General features: G+C 36.7%; 2 protein-coding genes across 2 annotated transcripts; one reads left to right on the top strand and one right to left on the bottom strand.

Annotated features, from left to right (window-relative positions):
* The first annotated feature begins 5,043 nt into the window (after positions 1-5,043).
* LOC136975176 (uncharacterized) lies at positions 5,044-8,633 on the top strand. The gene is made up of 4 exons (XM_067270215.1): positions 5,044-5,312; positions 7,336-7,437; positions 7,861-7,990; positions 8,061-8,633. Exons 1-4 carry the CDS (start codon positions 5,044-5,046, stop codon positions 8,541-8,543), a joined length of 984 nt encoding a protein of 327 aa, XP_067126316.1. The 3' UTR covers positions 8,544-8,633.
* Positions 8,634-8,938: 305 nt separating this feature from the next.
* LOC136975147 (uncharacterized) lies at positions 8,939-12,730 on the bottom strand. Its single transcript, XM_067270175.1, has 5 exons — positions 12,440-12,730; positions 12,198-12,354; positions 12,032-12,114; positions 9,289-9,429; positions 8,939-9,209 (listed from the first exon to the last, which is right to left on the bottom strand). The coding sequence occupies exons 1-5, from the start codon at positions 12,585-12,587 to the stop codon at positions 9,043-9,045; spliced, it is 696 nt and encodes a 231-aa protein (XP_067126276.1). The 5' UTR covers positions 12,588-12,730; the 3' UTR covers positions 8,939-9,042.
* Positions 12,731-20,070: the final 7,340 nt, after the last annotated feature.

Below are 20,070 nucleotides of genomic sequence, written 5' to 3'. Positions count from 1 at the left end.
TTTTGTTTGTTTTTTTTTCTTTTCTATATAAAATAACGTGAAATCAATCTTTAACGGAATTACATCCCAGGATTAAAACATTTAATAAAGCTTTTGTGACAATTTTTGTACGGAAATATTTTCATCCGGTACTTTTACTGCAAAATATAAAAATTCAATATAATTAATACAGTATTAATTTACTGTAATAGGTGCGCTGTATGACTTTCGACGCTGTTGGCATGTAATTTTTTCTCTTTCTTCTGACTCACTTTTTCTATCTGCTGGAAAAATGTCAGTTTCTGTCTCAGAAAAACAATTTTTCGCCACTACCTCATAAACGGATCACCACGAATGTAGAAAGACGAAGCAGAAGTAAAGAAAATGTTTCAGGTGAGTGAACGGAACAACTAATTTTGTTTCGTATGTGTGACGAAAAAGAGATTTACTTTTAAGAAGGAATACGACTTTTGCTGAAACTAAGCCTCTTCAAATAGTAAATTAGAAACACTTTTGAACCGTTTATATAGAATGAAGCATGGATTGAGAATATAGATACAGCATTGGTAGATGTCAAATTTAGGCTATCTGTCCTCGAATCTGATACAGATAAGGTTTATTTTAAAGATGACAAATCAAACCATTTATTTGTATTGTCCTGTAATATTTGTTACATTACAATTATTATTGTATTAGCGAAGTTCTTACTTAACAACTAACATGCGCTATTTGTAGATATTTACGTTTTTTACCGTACATAAGATATAAAATTTGCGGCATTAATATTTACACGTGTTATGCTGTTGTAAGTGTCTGATAGTCGGGAAAGTAAAATAATGTTACGCACCATTATATCAGAAAAGGAAAATATGACGATAGAACCAAACATGATCCCGCCCAAAGCGTTTTGCCATTTTATAACAGGTAAAAAATTTTAAAAAATTAAAATAAAATATAACAACAGATGGTGCCACCAAAAGATTAAATGTTGGTGGGAAAGTTGAGCAATTGGTCGTTAGTTTGTCTATTTTTTAATGAATGTATTATAAATCTTTCTTCAATCGATATTCTTAATATTGTAATTTTTAAAACAGATAAATGAAATTAAATTATTTGAATCTGCTTTAATGCGGAAATTCAATTTTATTAAATATGTAAAAATTTAATTAACTTTTAGTGATTTTCTAAATTTCACGCGCATTTCTTCAGTCATGAATGCTTTTCTATTATTCAAAACAATTATTTTAATAACTTTAATCTAATAATTCAAATACAGTAGTCTATCATTGTCTTTTCCATTCTGAATTAATTAATGAAATAAATAATTTTGCGCGTTTTACTGTGTGACATATTGACAAATAGGATGTTGCATTTGTAATATCAATATGAAATTTTTATGGTAAAAACACATGTAATGTAGAGTGCATTCTATATGTTTAAAACTCGAACACAACGAAAATCTTTACATTATCACGTGTCTTACGATGACATTCGTGTGCTTAATTCGATGAAAAACAATAAGATCTGCAAAATTCTTGGTTGCAAATAGGGTTTCTCATTTCCCGGTGTTATGCTTGTTCCGGGATTCCGTGATAAAAGTAAACTGTTTCCCGGAATCCCGGGAAATCCCGTTTGAGAAACTATAGTTGCAAAGCAACTTTATTCGATATAATTATATTTATTGAAAGTATTTTCTTGTCAAATTTATTTTACTTATTACGTTTTATCATTACGTATACTGTAACAATACTTTTAACAGTTGTACTCTCTAAATAGCAGATAATTAGCCGTTTGATATCGAAAGTTTACTTTCTTGCAAAGAAAGGTGAAGAAAGGTAGCAGAACAAAATTTCTACATTATTTTTTATCGAAAACTTTCATCAAGAGAGTCTTGGAAATCAAAAATTTTTAAAGATTAAAGTGACATTAGCTTGGTCACGCTTAATGAAGATTTTACTTGCTTTTAGCATTTTCAGTGTTTTATCATCTGCCCTGAAAATAAAGACTTATTTAATTTATAACAATTAAAAACATAGAAACTTTTATAACAAAATCCTGTAACAAAAGCTCCACATAAAATTTTAAATATTTATTATATTTATTAATATAAAAATTACTAAATAAAATCTTATAATAGCCGGGAAAGTTACGCAACTCATTGGTAGACTTTCCCTTCGTATTTTATATTAAATGTATTATTTTTAAGCTTTTGTTTTCATTTATTTCATTTATGTGATAAACCGAAAAAACATTCATTAACATAAATATGAAATGCTTTTACACCTTGAGTATTTTTGTGACATTCATTAGTAATTCCTCGAATATTGGATGGAGTTATATTGATTACTAATTATAGAAAACTATCGGTATTTTACTCAGTGATAACTTTTACACTCAGTAGAACGAAATACAGCTGAACTGAGGGTCATATCTCAAAAAATTTAAATTATGCGCATCTTCAGTGCAGCAACTTATTACACATGTTAGTGTGATATTCTGGTCCCCCCCTTTTTTTTGTTGTTTCACTATCGTTCTCCCCACAACACCAGTAATTAGTAAGGAAAAAGGGAGTAGTTTACAGCGACAAAAGAGTCGATGAATATTACGTGGTTTTGAGTAAGCGTGCATGTGTGTACAGACACGTGCCACGTGCAGCAAAAGGAGGTGACAAAGGGTCGCGCATTGATGTCTTTTTTTGCGTCCGTTATTGCGTAGTTGAAGCTATCGGGGATCGAATTTATCACTTTTGTCTGTGACATTTAACCCGAAGAGAAAGTTTCGACCGTCGATTATAGACTGTCTGTCGATTAACACGATGTTAATATAAACAACCTAGAGTCATCGGCGAAATTGAAAAATTATTGTCAAACCTTACGATAATTAATAGGAAAGAGCTGTCAAATTCACAGGAATTTATGTCATAATATTTCACCTTCAAGACACCAACGTCAACAATTCGACCAAAGAATATGTCTGTAACAATCCGTGACAGCTGGATATGGACCCGGCACAGCTGACAGGTGTCCCTATTAGAGCATGGATGCACAGACCGCGGCCCGCCGGTCGAATACTGGTGGCCCGTCGACAGCAAAAATAATACTCTCGTACATTCGAAGAATATTTAATTCTATTCCAGAATAAAACCAAAAAAATCTAAAAACTTTATATAAAGTTCAAAATAGTAGAGAAATCAAGAATTTTCTAGCGCGGTGTGAGCAAGCGAGATAGCAATAGTCCCGAATTCCCGATTGCTCGCGTAGGTACGAGTAGATACACGAAGCGTAGGAGAATAAGTGCAGTTTAATAGTGTTTTGGGGAGACAATAGTTCTAGTGTAGATTTTAACTCGACTAGCCGGTGTCATATATTTTGATCCACATTCAACGTATATTTCCTGTTAACCCGTCAAGTGCCGTGTATAATTGTGTTATGAAATCGTAAGTAAAACTTTGTTATTAATAAGTGTTTCCCTACCTATTTAATCAATTTTAATCAAATTTAGCTTTAATGTTGGCCAAATATTAAAATAAAACAAAGAAATTACTATTTTTATCAGAATTTCTCTAACTGTAATAATTACGTCATTCTTTCAGATATAAAATCTGTATAAAAATCTTAAAATTTCTGAGGAATTTAATCAATTATTTTTGATAATTTAAAAAAGAATGGGTAATTTAAGTAGGTACTGTAATTGTTTTTAGGTGCTGTGTTAATCCTAGCCAGGATTAGAACGCAACATGGAGAAGCCAGGACCTAGTAAAAAACGTAAGGTTAAAGATGAAAATCGGCAGTTTCAAGAAATTTGGACTGAGAAATACTTTTTTGTATGGTCGCATAACAAAGTCGTTTGTTTAATTTGCAAGAATTCTGTTGCGATTGCAAAGGAATATAATGTAAAAAGGCATTATGAAACGCAGCATCCTTCTTTTACCAAGTTTACAGGCGAATTAAGAAAGCAAAAAATGTTGTCTTTAAAACGGGAGATTATTGGTCAGCAAGCTATGTTTACAAAACCCATTCAAGATTCAGAAACAGCTACAGAAGTTAGTTATGAAATTTCTCGAATGATAGCAAAGCGAAGTCGCCCCTTCAACGATGGCGATTTTGTAAAAGAATGCATAGAAATTGCCGCTAAGAAAATGTGTCCAGAAGCAGCAAAAAAGTTTGAGAAAATTCAACTGAATCGTATGACTATCCAAAGACGAATTATGTCTTTGTCAGGTAATATTGCGGAACAATTAATTGAAAAAACTAAGATCATTGAATTTTTTTCATTAGCACTCGACGAATCCACTGATATTAGTTCCACAGCTCAACTTCTCATATTCATACGAGGTGTTACTCAAGATTTTGAAGTCTTAGAAGAGTTATTCGGAATGTGTTCATTGAAAGGTCAAACCAAAGGAGTTGATATACTCAATGTACTTTTGGATGAGTGTTCAAAAACTGATTTGGACTTATCAAAATTATCGGGAGTTGCGACTGACGGTGCTCCTTCGATGATTGGTGTCAATTCCGGGCTAGTTACTTTGCTGAAAAAGCATCTGCAAGGAAAAAACATAAACGCTGAAGATCTCATGCAGTTTCACTGCATTATACACCAAGAAACCCTCTGTTCTAAAAAAATTGAATTTCAAAATGTCATGAAAGTGGTAGTTTCGACTGTAAATTTCATAAAATCACGAGGACTCAATCACAGACAATTCAAACAATTCCTTGATGACATCGAAAGCGAATACGGAGATTTACTGTATTATACAGAAGTAAGGTGGCTAAGCCGTGGATTGACACTGGAACGATTTCTAAATTTAATAGAAGAAATTGGAATATTTCTGGCGGAAAAGCAAAGGGATGTCCCGGAACTTAAAAATCCTGATTGGTTGTGTGATTTGGCATTTTTAGTTGACATTACAAATCATTTGAATGTCTTGAACACACGGCTTCAAGGCAAAAATCAACTGATATCCAGATCTACGCTCATGTATCATCCTTTCAATGCAAGCTGACACTTTTCAGATCACAATTGAATTCTGGAAATTACAATCATTTTCCGAATTATAAGAAAATGGCTGAAAAATTCAACAAAACTGCGATTAATTTCAGTTATGTAGAAAAGCTAGATATTTTGATTCAATCTTTTCAAGACAGATTTTCGGATTTTAAAAAAGTGAAACCTCTGTTGGACATATTCAGCAATCCTTTCACGATTTCAGTTGAAAATGCGCCAGAGTCAATGCAGTTAGAAATTATCGACATTCAAAACGATCAAGATTTACGCAACAAATTCAACGAAGGAGACTTGCTGAACTTTTACCGCTGCATTGATAAAAATATGTACGAAAAGTTGCGCATAAACGCTCTGAAATGTGCCAGCTTATTTGGTTCTACCTATATATGTGAACAAACTTTTTCAATACTAAAAAATAATAAAACAAAAAATCGAAACCGCCTTGCAAATGAAAGTTTGGAAGCAGTTTTACGTGTTGCTACAAGTAAATTTGAGCCAAATATAAGAAAGATTGTAAGCACTATGCAGTGCCACGCTTCAAATTAATAAATTCTTTTTGAATTTTAATAAATTATTATCAATTCTTTATTGTCTTTAATTACCTATACTTCTGGCGGCCGGCCCGCCATCAGTTCATGATTTGCCCGAGTGGCCCCTAGTCTTCATAAGTCTGTGCAACCATGCTATTAGGGCTGTTTCACACTATGACCGACTGGTCCGACCGGTTCGACCCGACTGATCCTATAATCGGACCGACGAGTAGTAAAGCATTTCACACTGAGTACGATTATATGTCTGTGGCCGACTCGTAAGGACCAATCGGAACGCGTGTTACAGGTCAAAACACTAGCGAATCATAGTAAGTTTTTCAATTTAGACAGAAAACATGGCCGTCATGGAAAGCGATCGTGCATTTCAAATTGTTTTAAAGCATATTTCATTTGTTTCCAGAAATTGTAGTCCTGAATATGCTACAATTTATCGTCAGTCCATAACTTTGGCAAAAATATCTATTGGAATATTTTATAAACAGCACAGAGGTTATAGACAGTCAACGAACCTCTTTGATAAACGTTTTGATAGCAAATGTTTAAAATTTGCGAGAAAAAAGTACATAACGCTTTTAATAAGCTTAAACAAGTGTATCATTAATAACAATGTCGAGGGTGTTAAACACTTTATTCCGGAAATAAAGAGAAGTGCAACAATTTTGCTGACATATAAGAAGTTCAGCGTAAAAAGAAAGTGTTGGGTTCGTCCTATATTATTGGAGCGAGAGGAAAAGGACGAAAATAGAAGCCTTGTGCAGCAAATGCGGATATGTGATAAATCGGGATATTATCATGTATTTCAGTATTCCTGAACTACATATAATAAAGGTAAGTTTTGACACTTTTTGCATTCCATGTTTTATTTATTATTTATTTCAATCTTATTTTAATCTAATAAATCGTTAGTGTATGATCTGAGATACGAATTTATATACAAACTACTCAAATGTAAAGATTGAATAATTCTGCTAACTCAGAATATTTTGCTAAATGATTTAGTTAGTTCTATAATATAGCATTTTTATAATGTTAGTTCATTTGCATAAACTATTGAATAATGTTTTTCTAATGTTAAAATTTGTTTTTTCTGCATTGCACTCTTAAAATAATTTATATTCTAAAACAATCCACTTTAAAATTGAGAAACACTATTATAATGTTAATTATTATTGCTATACCATCCTGATTCAATTTATTATATATTTGTCAACTTGGACATTAATCATTAACAGGACAATTATACTAGTGTTAAGCTTTTACACAAAAATGAAGAAATTTTTCAGAGAAAACAGACTTTCTTTATTAATCTACCTTTATTTTAATAATTCACCAGCCAATATTCTGGTGAGTGAGAAAATGCAGGGTAAGAGATTGTCAAAGGAAATAGAAAGAATCAAGAGAAGTATCTGAGAACTTGTAAAATAGAACAAATAAGATTACCAACATTAAGCTTACCTGTGAGAAAGTACAGGTAGCTTAATAAAGAAACTCTGTGTTCTCTGAAAAATTTCCTCATTTTTGTGTAAATGCTTAACACCAGTATAATTGTCGTATTAATGATTAATGTCCAAGTTGACAAATATATAATAAACTATTATAATGTATTTAATTAAAAAAAACATTTCATGCAAGCCAGATAAAGTTTCTATTAGAAAAAACTATAGAAATTCTTATTCTCTTTCAGATGAATATTTAAAAATTTTCACAAAAAAATTAAATTTCTGTAATGTTAAAATTACATAACAGATGAAAATTGAACTTATGAATGACTTTCAATAATATTTATTTGTATTTTTAGATTTGATGAATTGTTGAGCAAAATTGGCCCACTAATTACTTGTAAAAACACAACCTATAGGAAAAGCATATCACCTGCTGAACAACTCGCACTGACATTAAGGTTTGTATCATTTAGGAGGCTTTACAATCAAGTTTCAATATCTATATAATTCCAAAACAAAGTATTTGTATATGTTATATTTATTTTAGCAAAATAAATTGTAATATATTTCTATAATTCTTATTTAACATGCTTAAAAAATAAAAGTCAGGTGGATTAGATCTTATAAATAATACTGGTTAGTGCAATTTTTCTATATTACATTGCAAATAATTACAATTGCACTAACCAGTTATTCTGAAAAATCTTAATCTTTAAGAATCTAGATAATGTTGCCTGTAAGAAAAATAGTATCTCGGATTTTCCTTATAGACATTATCATCATAAATTCTTCAGGTAGACTGAACTGCATATTAATTTTAAATAGTAGTTTACTTTTGGTAACTTTTTATTAATTCAATTTTTTCTCGGTTAACAAAACAGATTTCTTGCACATGGAGGAGAGCAACAAATATGTGCATTAAATTATCGCATTGGTGTTTCAACAACACATAACATAGTGAAACGAGTATGCAATGCAATATGGACTGTGCTTTCTAGTGAATATTTGAAGGTAAACATTATACTTTTTATGAATTTTTAAAGAATATATCATTTCAAATTTAACAATGTTATTATTTCAGATTCCTGATAAAAAAACTTTTATTGAAATCAGCAAAAAGTTTAATGTCTATTGCAACTTCCCCCAATGCTTAGGAGCAATAGACGGTAAACATGTTGTTATTCAGCAACCAAAACATTCTGGAACCGTCTATCATAATTACAAGGGTACAAATAGTATCATTTTAATGGCTGCTTGTGATGCTGAATACAGATTTACAATTGTTGACATAGGTGCACCCGGAATCTGCAGTGATGGAGGAGTGTTCAGTAATTCTGTATTTGGAAAATTAATCGAACAAAAAAAATTGGATCTTCCTGCAGATGAGAAATTGGCAGGGACAGATATTAAGGTTCCACATTGTTTTGTGGGGATGAGGCCTTTCTTCTCCTTCCAAATTTATTATGTCCTTACCCTGGTAAGAATATACCACTTGGACGGGCAGTCTTCTATTATCGTTTGTCTCGTGCAAGACGCATTATCGAAAATACATTTGGGATATTAGCAGCCAAGTGGCGCATATATAAAAATATTATAAATGCTAATCCTGAAAATGTTGTAAAATTTGTACAGGCAACAGTATGCCTACATAATTATCTCAAGACATGTGACATAAGATGTCTGTCCCAGGAAGGAGCTTATTGCACGAGCAATTATGTGGATTCCGAAGGATTTAATGGCGTAATAAATCCATGTCAGTGGCGTAAGGAAACCGAAACAAATGAAGCAATGACAGACACTACTACATGCTATTTTAAAAATAGCGGTAGTAACGCTGAAAAACTTCGTGAATTATATCAAGACTTTTTTATGAGTGAACAAGGTCAATGTCCTTGGCAGACTGAAGTTGTAACAAGAGGATCAACTCCAGAATTGTGTAAATAAATTATTCAAGTAAAAAACTGTAAAAATATAAAATTTTATTTACATATAAAAATAAACTTTTTTATTCCGATTCCTCTGCTTCTGCAAAGGCTTCTTCAATTTTTTTCCGTAAATTATTATTATTTTTTTTTTTTACATTTTATTTCGCGGAAACGTTCTGATAGTGACATGAAGTAATAGTAATCACTATCATGTTTAGTTTCCACTATGGGAGTATTTGTAGTTTTAAGAAGGTCAAACAATTCTTTCTCCCAATCATTTTTTCTCTTCTTTTTGTTACATCCAGCTGAAATTACAAATTATCATTTATAGAAAAAGAAAACTTATAATGTAAAAAATGATAAGATTAAATTATATTTACTTACTTGAGCCACTTGAACTTGAGGTTGAACTGCAAGCCTTTAAGCAGTCATTTATGTCATCGTTTTCTACGGTTAATATGGTTTCTGGGCAGGGCATTTCGAATGTGTTTAACTGTACATTTTCAAATTCTTTATTTGAGTCTTCTATAAAATTTAAAGTAAAATATACATTTAAAAATTTTAAGATAAATGCTGTGAACATGTATTATGCAAATAGTTAAAATATATCAATTTATGTTTTAAATGCTTATAGAAGTCATACTGAGTAACGCTATCTAATCAAATAAACTCTGTAAATTTTTGTTATATTAATTTTTCCTCCCAAAAAAAACAAAAAAAAAAGTGAACAAGTTATTCTCTGCATAAATAGACAGGATATGAAGAATTTTATTTCATATATAAATGTTTCAATGTACATTTATCTATTCTATTAATAAATGTGCTTTACTGTTACAATTAAGTTAATATATAATTGATAAATTCAAAGAAGCAGTAAGAAAGAAAAAGGAAGCATTTAGGGTATGGCAGAAAGGAGACAATCAAGAAGATAGAGAAAAATATAAGGAGTGTAACAGAACAGTCAAAAGAGCAGTGCGAATTGCTAAAGAAAGAGAGTGGGAAAAGTGGTATGAAAAGCTTGAGACCAAGGAAGGAGAGAAGACTATATATAAAATAGCAAGAAACAGAGCGAGTGCTAGAAGGGATATATTAGAAATAAATGCGCTAAAGGGTGAGAATGGAGAGCTGTTAATACAGGCGGAAAGGATACTCCACAGATGGAAAGAATACTTCCAAAACCTGTTAAATGAGGAAAATGAGAGAGGTGTCCTGATAAACGTAGAAGAAAACCTTAGTCCGGTGGAGGATATTACACGGGCAGAAGTTAATCGGGCGTTGGAATCTATGAAAAATGGTAAAGCGGCTGGACCATCTGGAGTGGTAGTGGAAATGCTTAAGGCTCTGGCGCTGGAGGAGAAAGAATGGTTATTTAACATAATGAAAAGAGTATGGGTGTCCGAGAAGATACCGGAGGGGTGAAAGAGAAGTGATATGGTGCCGATCTATAAGCAACGGGGAGATCCACTACAGTGCAACAACTACAGAGGGATTAAGCTGTTAGAACACGCCTTTAAAGTATTGGAGAAGGTGGTGGAGAGCAGACTGAGAGGAAAGGTGGAGATAGATGAAAGACAGTTTGGATTCATGAAGGGAAGGAGTGCCATCGATGCAATATTTATAGCAAGGCAGATACAAGAGAAGAGGCTAGAGGGAAACCAGGGAGTGTTCTATGCTTGTTTGGATCTAGAAAAGGCCTATGATAGAGTACCTAGAGAGGTGGTGTTCTGGTGCTTAAGAAGGAAAGGAGTGCCTGAAAAACTAGTTCGGCTGGTAGAGGAAATGTATAAAGGGGCACGGACTGCTATCAGAACACCTAATGGTAGATCAGAAGAATTTGAAGTTGGAGTGGGGTTACACCAAGGATCAGCTTTGAGTCCTCTGCTGTTTATAACGGTAATGGATGAGTTGAGCAAAACCATTGGCGGACAGGGGCTGTGGGAGTTACTTTATGCTGACGACATAATGCTGATAGCGAACAGTGAAGAAGAGTTGCAACAAAGGTTGGGGGATTGGCAGAAATGTCTGGAGAATGGAGGAATGAAATTAAACATTAACAAAACAGAGGTTTTGGCCAGTGTTAAAAATCAGAAGATAAATCTGAAGTTAACGGATAGAAACGGACTTGACATCACGCAAAAGGCTAAGGTTAAGTACCTGGGAGTGATGATAGATGAAAATGGAGGATGCACCGTGGAGGTGAAAAGTAGAATCAGTAAGGGGTGGTTAAAATGGCGAGAACTGACAGGGGTACTTTGTGATGCCAAGATGCCGAGGAAATTGAAAATCAAAATTTATGAGGCAATAATAAGACCGGTCCTTTTGTATGGATCGGAAACGTGGACCCTCCGAAAGACAGAGGAGTTGATGTTGGCGAGGACCGAGATGCGAATGCTGAGATGGTTGTCCGGTATTTCGCTCAGGGAGAGAAGGAGAAGTGAAGAGATCAGGAGAGAACTTGGGGTTGAATGTATTTTGGACAGGATAACTAAATCTCGATTGAGGTGGGTCGGACATATGCTGAGAAGAGGAGAGGATGATATGGCAAGGAGGGCTTTTGACCTGAGAGTAGAGGGGAAGAGAAGTAGAGGAAGACAGCGAAAGCGATGGGGTGATGTGGTGGAGGAGGATATGAAAATAGTGGGACTGGAGAAAGGGGACGCTTTGGATAGAGGAAAGTGGCAACGCAAGATCCAGGAGGCCTACCCCTGCAAAGGGACAAAGGCAGCAAAGTAGTAGTAGTAGTAAGTAGTAAGTAGTAGTTAGTAGTATATAATTGATAAATTCTAGTTTTATAAAAATAATAAAAAAATCTGATATCTTTCTTAAGCAGTACCGTATTTTACGGACTATAAGACGCACTTTTTTCTTCGAAAAATTGCTTCCAAAATTCAGGTGTGTCTTATAGTCTGTAGCGTCTTATAGTCCGTAAAATACGGTAATTAAGCTTAAAGTCAAAGTTAATTTTACATCATTTGTCTATGTATACATTTATTTCATAAAACTAATTTTTACCATACTCTGTATGATATTATCTATTGTGGGACATTAAATTTTTAATTACTAAAATTATAGAATCAAACATTAATTTCTTAATATTGTCAAATAAGAGGATATATTTAAAACAAACCTGAATTATTTCCTGTGTTTGCTTCTCCCAGATTTATGTAATTTTGGGAAGAGTCCTTTTCCTCGACAAAATTACTTATTGTACTTAATAAATATTTGATAAAGTATTTTTTATTATAAAAATTGAATAGATAGATAATTATTGTATAAATAATCAGATAACTTACTTTATTTGTTCAACGCCTGGTCGCAGAAACGACAGCATATTAAAATATGTCCATTGCTGTCTCTTGTGACCTCCAGAACCACTAGGAAGATTCTCCTCTTTACATTTTCGTCTATATTGGTCGCGGATATTCTGCCACCTTTTCTTCACTAATGATTCTGAAAAATATTTTACATTAACAATCTGAAATATGTGTTGACCATTTATAATGTGATAACTTATTAGATATTGTTAATCACTTACCTTCACCGTTTAGTTTCTTGGAAATCTGCGTCCAAGAATTATTTTTGTTAATGTTATCCTTATAATCGGCTCGCCGAATATCGTAAAGCCACGGATATTTTCTGACTTCATTTATTAAAACTTCGGAGAAATCAGTACCTTCCGCCATTTTCTAACTTCGACATAGATTGGATAAATCTAAACTCTGATTGGATATAGCTTCGAAGCTCTCATTGGCTGTAGCTCACCGACTGCTCCGACCCGACTACAAATATTTAACTTTTTAAATCTGTCCGACTGGAACGACCAGTCGGTAGGTTGACTGCTGTTACCGTAGCAACACGACTTGGAGTCGAACCGGTCGGACCAGTCGGTCATAGTATGAAACAGCCTTTAATCTTCAACTATTTGACAGTTCTTGCCCCTCGAAATTAGTATAAAAAGGGCGCACACCCAATTGCCCGCACGGCGTCCAAGCAACTGATAAGAACTGGTCAACCCCATCTACTCCGTCCAACCAACGCCCCAAGCAAAGACAAGCGACGAGGTAAATTTAGCTTTAGTTACTTAAGACCTCTCTCTCTCTCCCCCTCAATTGACCGCGAGTTAAGTTCATATAGTCGGAAATTGAAAGGGGATTCGGTCTCTGGAATGTCGCGAACGCCGACGCCCCTCTTCCAACGTTTTGCCTTGTATCACTCGTTTATGTAACCACTTAGTTAACGTTGTTATTAAATTTATTTGATTAATTATGCGAGAGTGATTATTCGTGTATCGCCGACGCCTCATCGACTTATTCCTGACCTCCCACTCGATTTTTGCCCTCCTAAACTGCCATCCACTGACCACGTGAGCGGGACTCACCTCCCCGTTGTCAAATAACGGGTTAAGCCTTGATTCTTAACCCCCTGATTCTCACATATTTGTGTCAGGAGTGGGGTCTTATTCGATAAGGCTGGACGGCTATAGTACGAGTTTTCACAAATAGAATAACAAATTGGGCAGAATGGAAGACGAAACGCTTCGGGCAACGTCGGCGGGTAACCCATTTGCCTTAGGAGGCATCGGCGGAATGATTCCACTACTGCCGGTATTTACGGATAACCCAGACGGTCCTTGGATAACGGATTTTTTTACCCTCGCGGATGTAACGAAGGTAGCTGCGTGGTCAAAAGCTCAAATGCTGGCAGTTGCTAAGTTGAAGCTTGCGGGACTAGCACGGGAATTCGTTCGGAAGAACAGGCGGATTAAGGATGTAGAAGATTATGATACGTTCAAAAAAATAATGATTGAGAGATTTGATCAAATTCCCTATTCGCTTAGACATAATAAATTTTACGCATGTGTTCAGAAACGGGACGAAGACGTGCAAACATACGCGATGCGATTACAGTCGCTAGCCACGGAAATCGAAATTGAACAGGTAGGTGCCGATGCAGCCGAAACCGCCATAATTCAGCGAGTTCAAAGCAGAGAATTAGATGAAAGGTTACAGGCCCAATTTTTGAATGGACTAGACATGAGAATAAAACAAAGAACCATGTCACGAGAACCTACATCATTCGACGAATCGTTACAAGCAGCAATCAGTGAAGAATCGATAGAAAAAGCTCACCTCCCACCCACGAGGGATCATGCGAACAATTAAGGAAACCTCTGACCCGTCGACAGAATCGCGGGATAACTGGGAAAAATTAACTACCGCAATTAACGAGCTTAAGGTACGAATGGACGGAATGACGAAAACCCTAGCAGTAAATAATGGAAACGAACGAAACTATGAGCGCGATAGACGGGATGACAAACCGAACACGAATCTCCGGCGAACCGAAACACGGCCAATATCGCCCGGTCGTCAAACGAATAGGCCGACTGTGGCCGCCAGCGCCAGAGACCCCGAACACTACCTGGCAACACTTGCCAACGAGAGTTGGCTGGCAACGTGAAAAGGAAACGCGAAAGTTCAGGGTTTTTGTCTGGGTGTTGGTCGAGGATGTCGGTGACAGTTCTCACCTTTTTTAATAAAGTTTTTTTGTTACTGTTCGTGTTTGTCTGCTTAGTTCTAAAGATCAGTAGAATCGAATGACAAAGTGATGACCCGAACGTGATTCGATTAACGAACTACCTGAACTTTTGACTGAATTGGATAGTGAACAACTCTGTGTCTATGAAGGAACATTTTTAACAGGACATGCAGGTATGATCAGCTTCTGAATCGTAAATTCAATAAGAAAACTAAGAGTACGTGACTCGGGCTAAGCCTAATCAAAGACTATGCCGCTTTCCTTGTAGCCGCATAGTTAGGCGCCCGAAATGGCGGAACAGAACAAGTTGGAAATCCAACGTGTACAGGCAAAAATGCCAATCTTCACTAAAACCAACATCAAATTATTTTTTGTGCAGCTAGACGCAGCTTTTGCCATTAATCGGATTACAAGTGAAAACACTAAGTACAACTATTTAATCAATTCCCTGGACGCAGAGATTCTATGTAACGTCAGTGACTTAGTATTTGACCGTCCAGCCAAGGTTCCGTTTACTAAACTCAAAGATCGACTCCTCGAAATTTTTCAGAACTCCGCTGCCAAAGAGGCTTAAATTCTGCTTGAAGATCTGGCGTTAGAAAATCAGAAATCCAGCGTTTTACTCCGTAAAATGAGGGAGCTTTCAGCGGACAAGATTACCGAAGAATTTCTTAGAAACTTGTGGCTCCAACGTCTTCCCAAAAATATTCACAGTTCTGGCTGTTAGCGGTGATGTACTAGACAAGCTAGCCATCCTTGCTGACAAGGTTGCTGAACTTACAGTACCAACCCAACTGGCCAGCATCAACTTAGAAGCCGAAAATCCCGTAATCAAAAATCTCGAAATGCAGATTTTAGAACTCACAACGAAGGTTGCAGAACTTAATGTATCGCGTACTGCTCGTCTTTGTTATCGTAGTAGAGAGAGAAACCGACATGACCCGAATTCGAGGTATCGCATTAGTTTACGCTCTCGAGGAAGAAGCCTCAATCGTCAGGGATATTGTTACTACCATGATAAGTTTGGATCAGCTGCTAGGAAATGTCGTTCGCCGTGTTCCTTCGACCGAACTGCTGATCAGGGAAACGAGCGCAGCCAGCCGCAGTAACGACCTGTGGGTCCAGCCTCAAATACTTTTCCACCATGGATACACTTTCGGGGTTCTGGCAATTAAGCGTGGGCGATAAAGAGAAGACTGCATTTTCTACGCCTAACGGTCATTACCAATGGAATAGAATCCCAATGGGTTTGAAAACCTCACCTGCGGTTTTTGCACTAACAATGGACTTCGTATTACACGGACTTAAAGGTAAAACATGCTTAGTTTACATGGATGATATATTAACTTTCAGTACCGACTTTCCCAGCCACCTTGAACGCTTAGAACAGGTCTTTAAGCAACTAGCTGCTGCAAGTATTAAGTTGAAACCAAAAAATGTCACTTTTTGCAACCTCAAATTAAATTTTTAGGCCATGAAATCTCCGCGGAAGGCATAAAACCCGATCCAGACAAAATCCAATGCGTTTTAGATTTTCCCAAACCTATAAATGAGCGAGAGATTAGAGCCTTCTTAGGACTAACAGGGTATTATAGGAGACACGTAGATTCGTATGCAGAAATTACTAAGCCTCTCACCGATCTGCTAAAAAAGGATTCAATCTTCAAATGGGGTCAGGAACAGCAAGGAAGTTTCAACGAGTTGAAGAGGATTATTACCTCAGCTCCTCTGTTAAAATCACCAGATTTTACGAGACCATTTATATTGGCGACCGATGCTTCGAATTCCGCTCTGGGTGCAGTATTAGCACAAGAGGAAAACGGAAAGGAGAAACCGATCGCTTACGCAAGTCGTTTGTTAAGAAAACCCGAATTAAACTATAGCACCACAGAAAAGAATGTCTAGCTGCAGTGTGGGCTGTACGATACTTTAAGCCTTACTTGTACGGCCGAAAATTTACTATAATTACAGATCATCATCCCCTCCGATGGTTAATTAATAGTAAGGACTCTTCCACCAACTTTAGATTGTCTAGGTGGATTATCTTCCTCCAAGAATTCGACTTCGAGGTTATTCATATAGCCGGAAATGCTCATCTCAACGCAGACGCATTAAGTCGCATACCGATTAAACAAATAAAGGAAGTAGAACCCATCTTTTCGACAGTGCAGATAGGTAAGTTACAACAACGAGATGCGCGATGGAAGCCTCTTATCCAAGCGTTAAAGGAAGGAAACACCTCAGGGAAATTTAACAATTTAGAATTGAAGGAGTTTTATTTGAACGAGGAAGACGTTCTATGTAATAAAGGAGTAAATAGACAACGGACAAACTGGTGAAAACATGTAGTTATCCCTGCCAGCCTTAAAGAATACATTATGTATACCTTTCACGATAATCCTGTGGCCGGACATTTGGGCGAAATGAAGATGCAAAACAAAATAGAGAAACTGTTTTATTGGCCAGAAATGAAAAAGGAGATAAAGGGTTATTGTCAGAGTTGTATGAGTTGCGCGAAACATCGAAGACAAGGTCGAAAAACACAAGCAGATTTGCAGTTATTCTCACCCTTGACTCATTTGTTTGAACAGACAGCGATGGACATCGTAGGACCATTACCCATCACCACAAGTGGGAATAAATATATTTTAGTCTTCATCGACCACTTCAGTCGATATGCAGAAGCCATCCCGTTGCCGGAAATCATCAGCAAAACGGTTGCCAAAGCCTTTGTTACAAACATTATACTGAGACATTCGACCCCGACACAACTATTGACGGACCGAGAACCAAATTTAATCTCCAAAATGTTCAAGGAAGTATGTGAGTTGCTTCAAATTAAAAGATTACTTACAACAGCTTATCACCCGGCATGTAACGGGGTCGTAGAGCGATTCAACAAAACCCTTGTCGATAACTTGTCTCAATATGTAGCTAGAGATCAAAGAGACTGGGACAAGTGGGTACCCTATGCGCTGTTTGCATACAATACCTCCGTGCATGCATCTACTAACGAAAGTCCGTTCTAACTCTTATACGGAAGAGACCCATCATACCCCTTCCAAATAATTTCCAGTCCCGCCACGATTTCTTACGACGTAGAGGATAACTACGCATCAGTATTACGACAAAGAATGATAAACGCTCATCAAACAGCCCAAGGTTGTGCCGAGCAAGCGGCGAAACGACAAGAAAGATAACGAAAACAAAATAAGCCACCTCACTATCGACTAGGAGATAGAGTTTTATTAAAAGAAGTTGTAGTGCCACAAGGTACAAAACGGAAGTTAGCGCCGCGATGGTCGGGTCCGTATAGAATAATAGAAGTAATCGGTCCTGTCAATTTCCAGATTGAAGATCTAAACATTAAAAGAAAATTACGAGTGCATGCAGACCGACTTAAACCCTCTACGCTAGAAAAGAGTTTGACATTAGTGACAAGGTAACCGTCAACACCAGAGATAGTGTAAGGGAAGACAAAAAACCGCAAGGTGAGAAAATAACCCCGATCGACCCCTGAGACAAGTTTATTTTAAACTCAATCCCTACTCCACAACCAGATGAACGGGCGGAACAGGAAAAAGACGACAAAGGAGAGCTTGACCTAGAAACGGCTGACGAAAGTGCGGAGGAGGTCGATGCACCGGAAAGCGCGCCTCCATACGCACTTAAGAGTAAAGGTCGTATCCCGGACGAACCGTGGATAATGCCCCGACCAAGTCGAAGTCGTAATCCGAGATTTATTACTCCTGACACGAACCGACCGTCTTCCCCTTAGACCTTTATTAGGTTAACCTTCTTTTCCGTAATAACTGATTCTAATTTAAGCTAATTTTACAGACCCCTTCGTCATTGAACAATATATTTAAATACGATAATGCCAAGATCGATAAATTCGAAGATCATCTTTCTCTTTCATCTATTCGACCTTCATACGCTGAAACCTTCCAACGAAACATTTGAATTCAAGAGGAGAGCCGTTTTTATTCATCGAGGAAACTTTTTGATGATGTCTAGTCATTGGACTTTAGTCAGCGATGTTAACTTCGAACACTTCGAACGTCAGATACGACTTTTAAACCATTCCCTGGCGTACTTGGACAATATAATCTTACAACGTAAACAGAAAACTAATACAGGGGAGAAGGATAAATCCAGATGGATTTTACCCACGAATGGGTTCGACATGTTAAAATCGTCCTTTTACAGTCACCAAAGGGAATATCATGAACTTAAGGCGTTAGTAACTAGTACTTCAACAAACAAAAGGAAGAGAGGATTAATTGACTTTAGTGGTAAGGCTCTGAAATTTCTCTTTGGTACCGCTATCACAGAGGATATAGAAAATTTGAATGCGGAAATCACCCAATTAAAACAAGTTAAGGAAGGTGTAGTTCATTTGCTTCGATCACAAGCAACACTGCTAAACGATACTTTTAAGATTAGCAAGGCCAATAGGCAGCAGATAAACGTATTAGTGCGTAGACAAGAAACCTTCGATGAATTAATAAAGATGTATAGATATAACTTAGCATTCGAGGTAGTAGTTAGAACGATAGAATTTTCGATACAAGAATTCCATATGCAGCTCGTAGAAATCCGAAAAGCCATAGATATATTAGAACGAGGAAGATAAGGCTCCTATTTTATAACCCGGGCAGCGATGTTACACATCCTACGAGAAATACAACTCCAACTCCCGGAAGGGTATGCAATGATCGAACCGATCAATGCAGAGACACTTTTTAAATATTACCAATAAATCACCACAATTGCTGTAGCTCTACCCGGAAGGTTGAGAATTTTTGCAAAAATACCTTTGAGAACACCGAGCGGATACTTCGACATGTACGAGATTGTAAAATTTCCCGCATATATTTTTTCGTTAAAGGCCTATGCCCATTTCCAGACCGGGTATCCCATCATAGCTTTATCTATGGATAGATAGTCGTTCATGCTGTTACAACAGCACGAATTGACTATTTGTAAAACAGCTCAGTTTTCCATCTGCTCAGTGGACGTACCGATACGAAGAGCGCCGCAGGATAGTTGTGAATATTCATTATACACCGGAAACGAACCAAAGGTCAAGGAACTTTGTTCCCGACAGATCATTTTAAATTATGCCCCAATTTTTAAAAGAGTGGACGAACAGGGAATGTGGATATATTCTACCCCTAAGCCACTCCTATTAACTATTGTGGGTGCCGGGAGGCAGACAAAGTCTTGTTCCTCCTTTTTTCGGCTCACAGGTCCGTAAGACCTGCCCATGTCAAGATGGCGGTTCTGAAGGGTTACGCGTTATGCGTTTTTAGGCGAGTGGAGGAAGTGGATGGGTCCGACGATAGAGCGGCGGTGACGATACCCGAATAAAAGACATAGCCAACGGATAATAACAACAACAATAATTTATTTAAACTAACAATATAATTACAGAAGATGCGCGATGGTCGCCTCTTTCCGGATCCACGGAGGGAGAGTTTACATAAATTCGGGTCATACCTCGTAATCCGGGTCGGTCCTCCTGGTCAACGTATTCCGTGGATTTCGGGCGTTTCCCTCGATTTTGCACACACACACAGTCAAAGTGACAGAACGTAACCGGCCCCCCTTATCTCTGTCCTCGCC

Source organism: Centruroides vittatus, unplaced genomic scaffold (genome assembly GCF_030686945.1).
Source record: "Centruroides vittatus isolate TY-2023 unplaced genomic scaffold, ASM3068694v2 contig_108, whole genome shotgun sequence".
In the NCBI taxonomy this organism is placed as follows: domain Eukaryota; kingdom Metazoa; phylum Arthropoda; class Arachnida; order Scorpiones; family Buthidae; genus Centruroides; species Centruroides vittatus.
The sequence above is the reverse complement of the archived record's forward strand: the minus strand, read 5'-3'. Positions and strand labels throughout refer to the sequence as shown.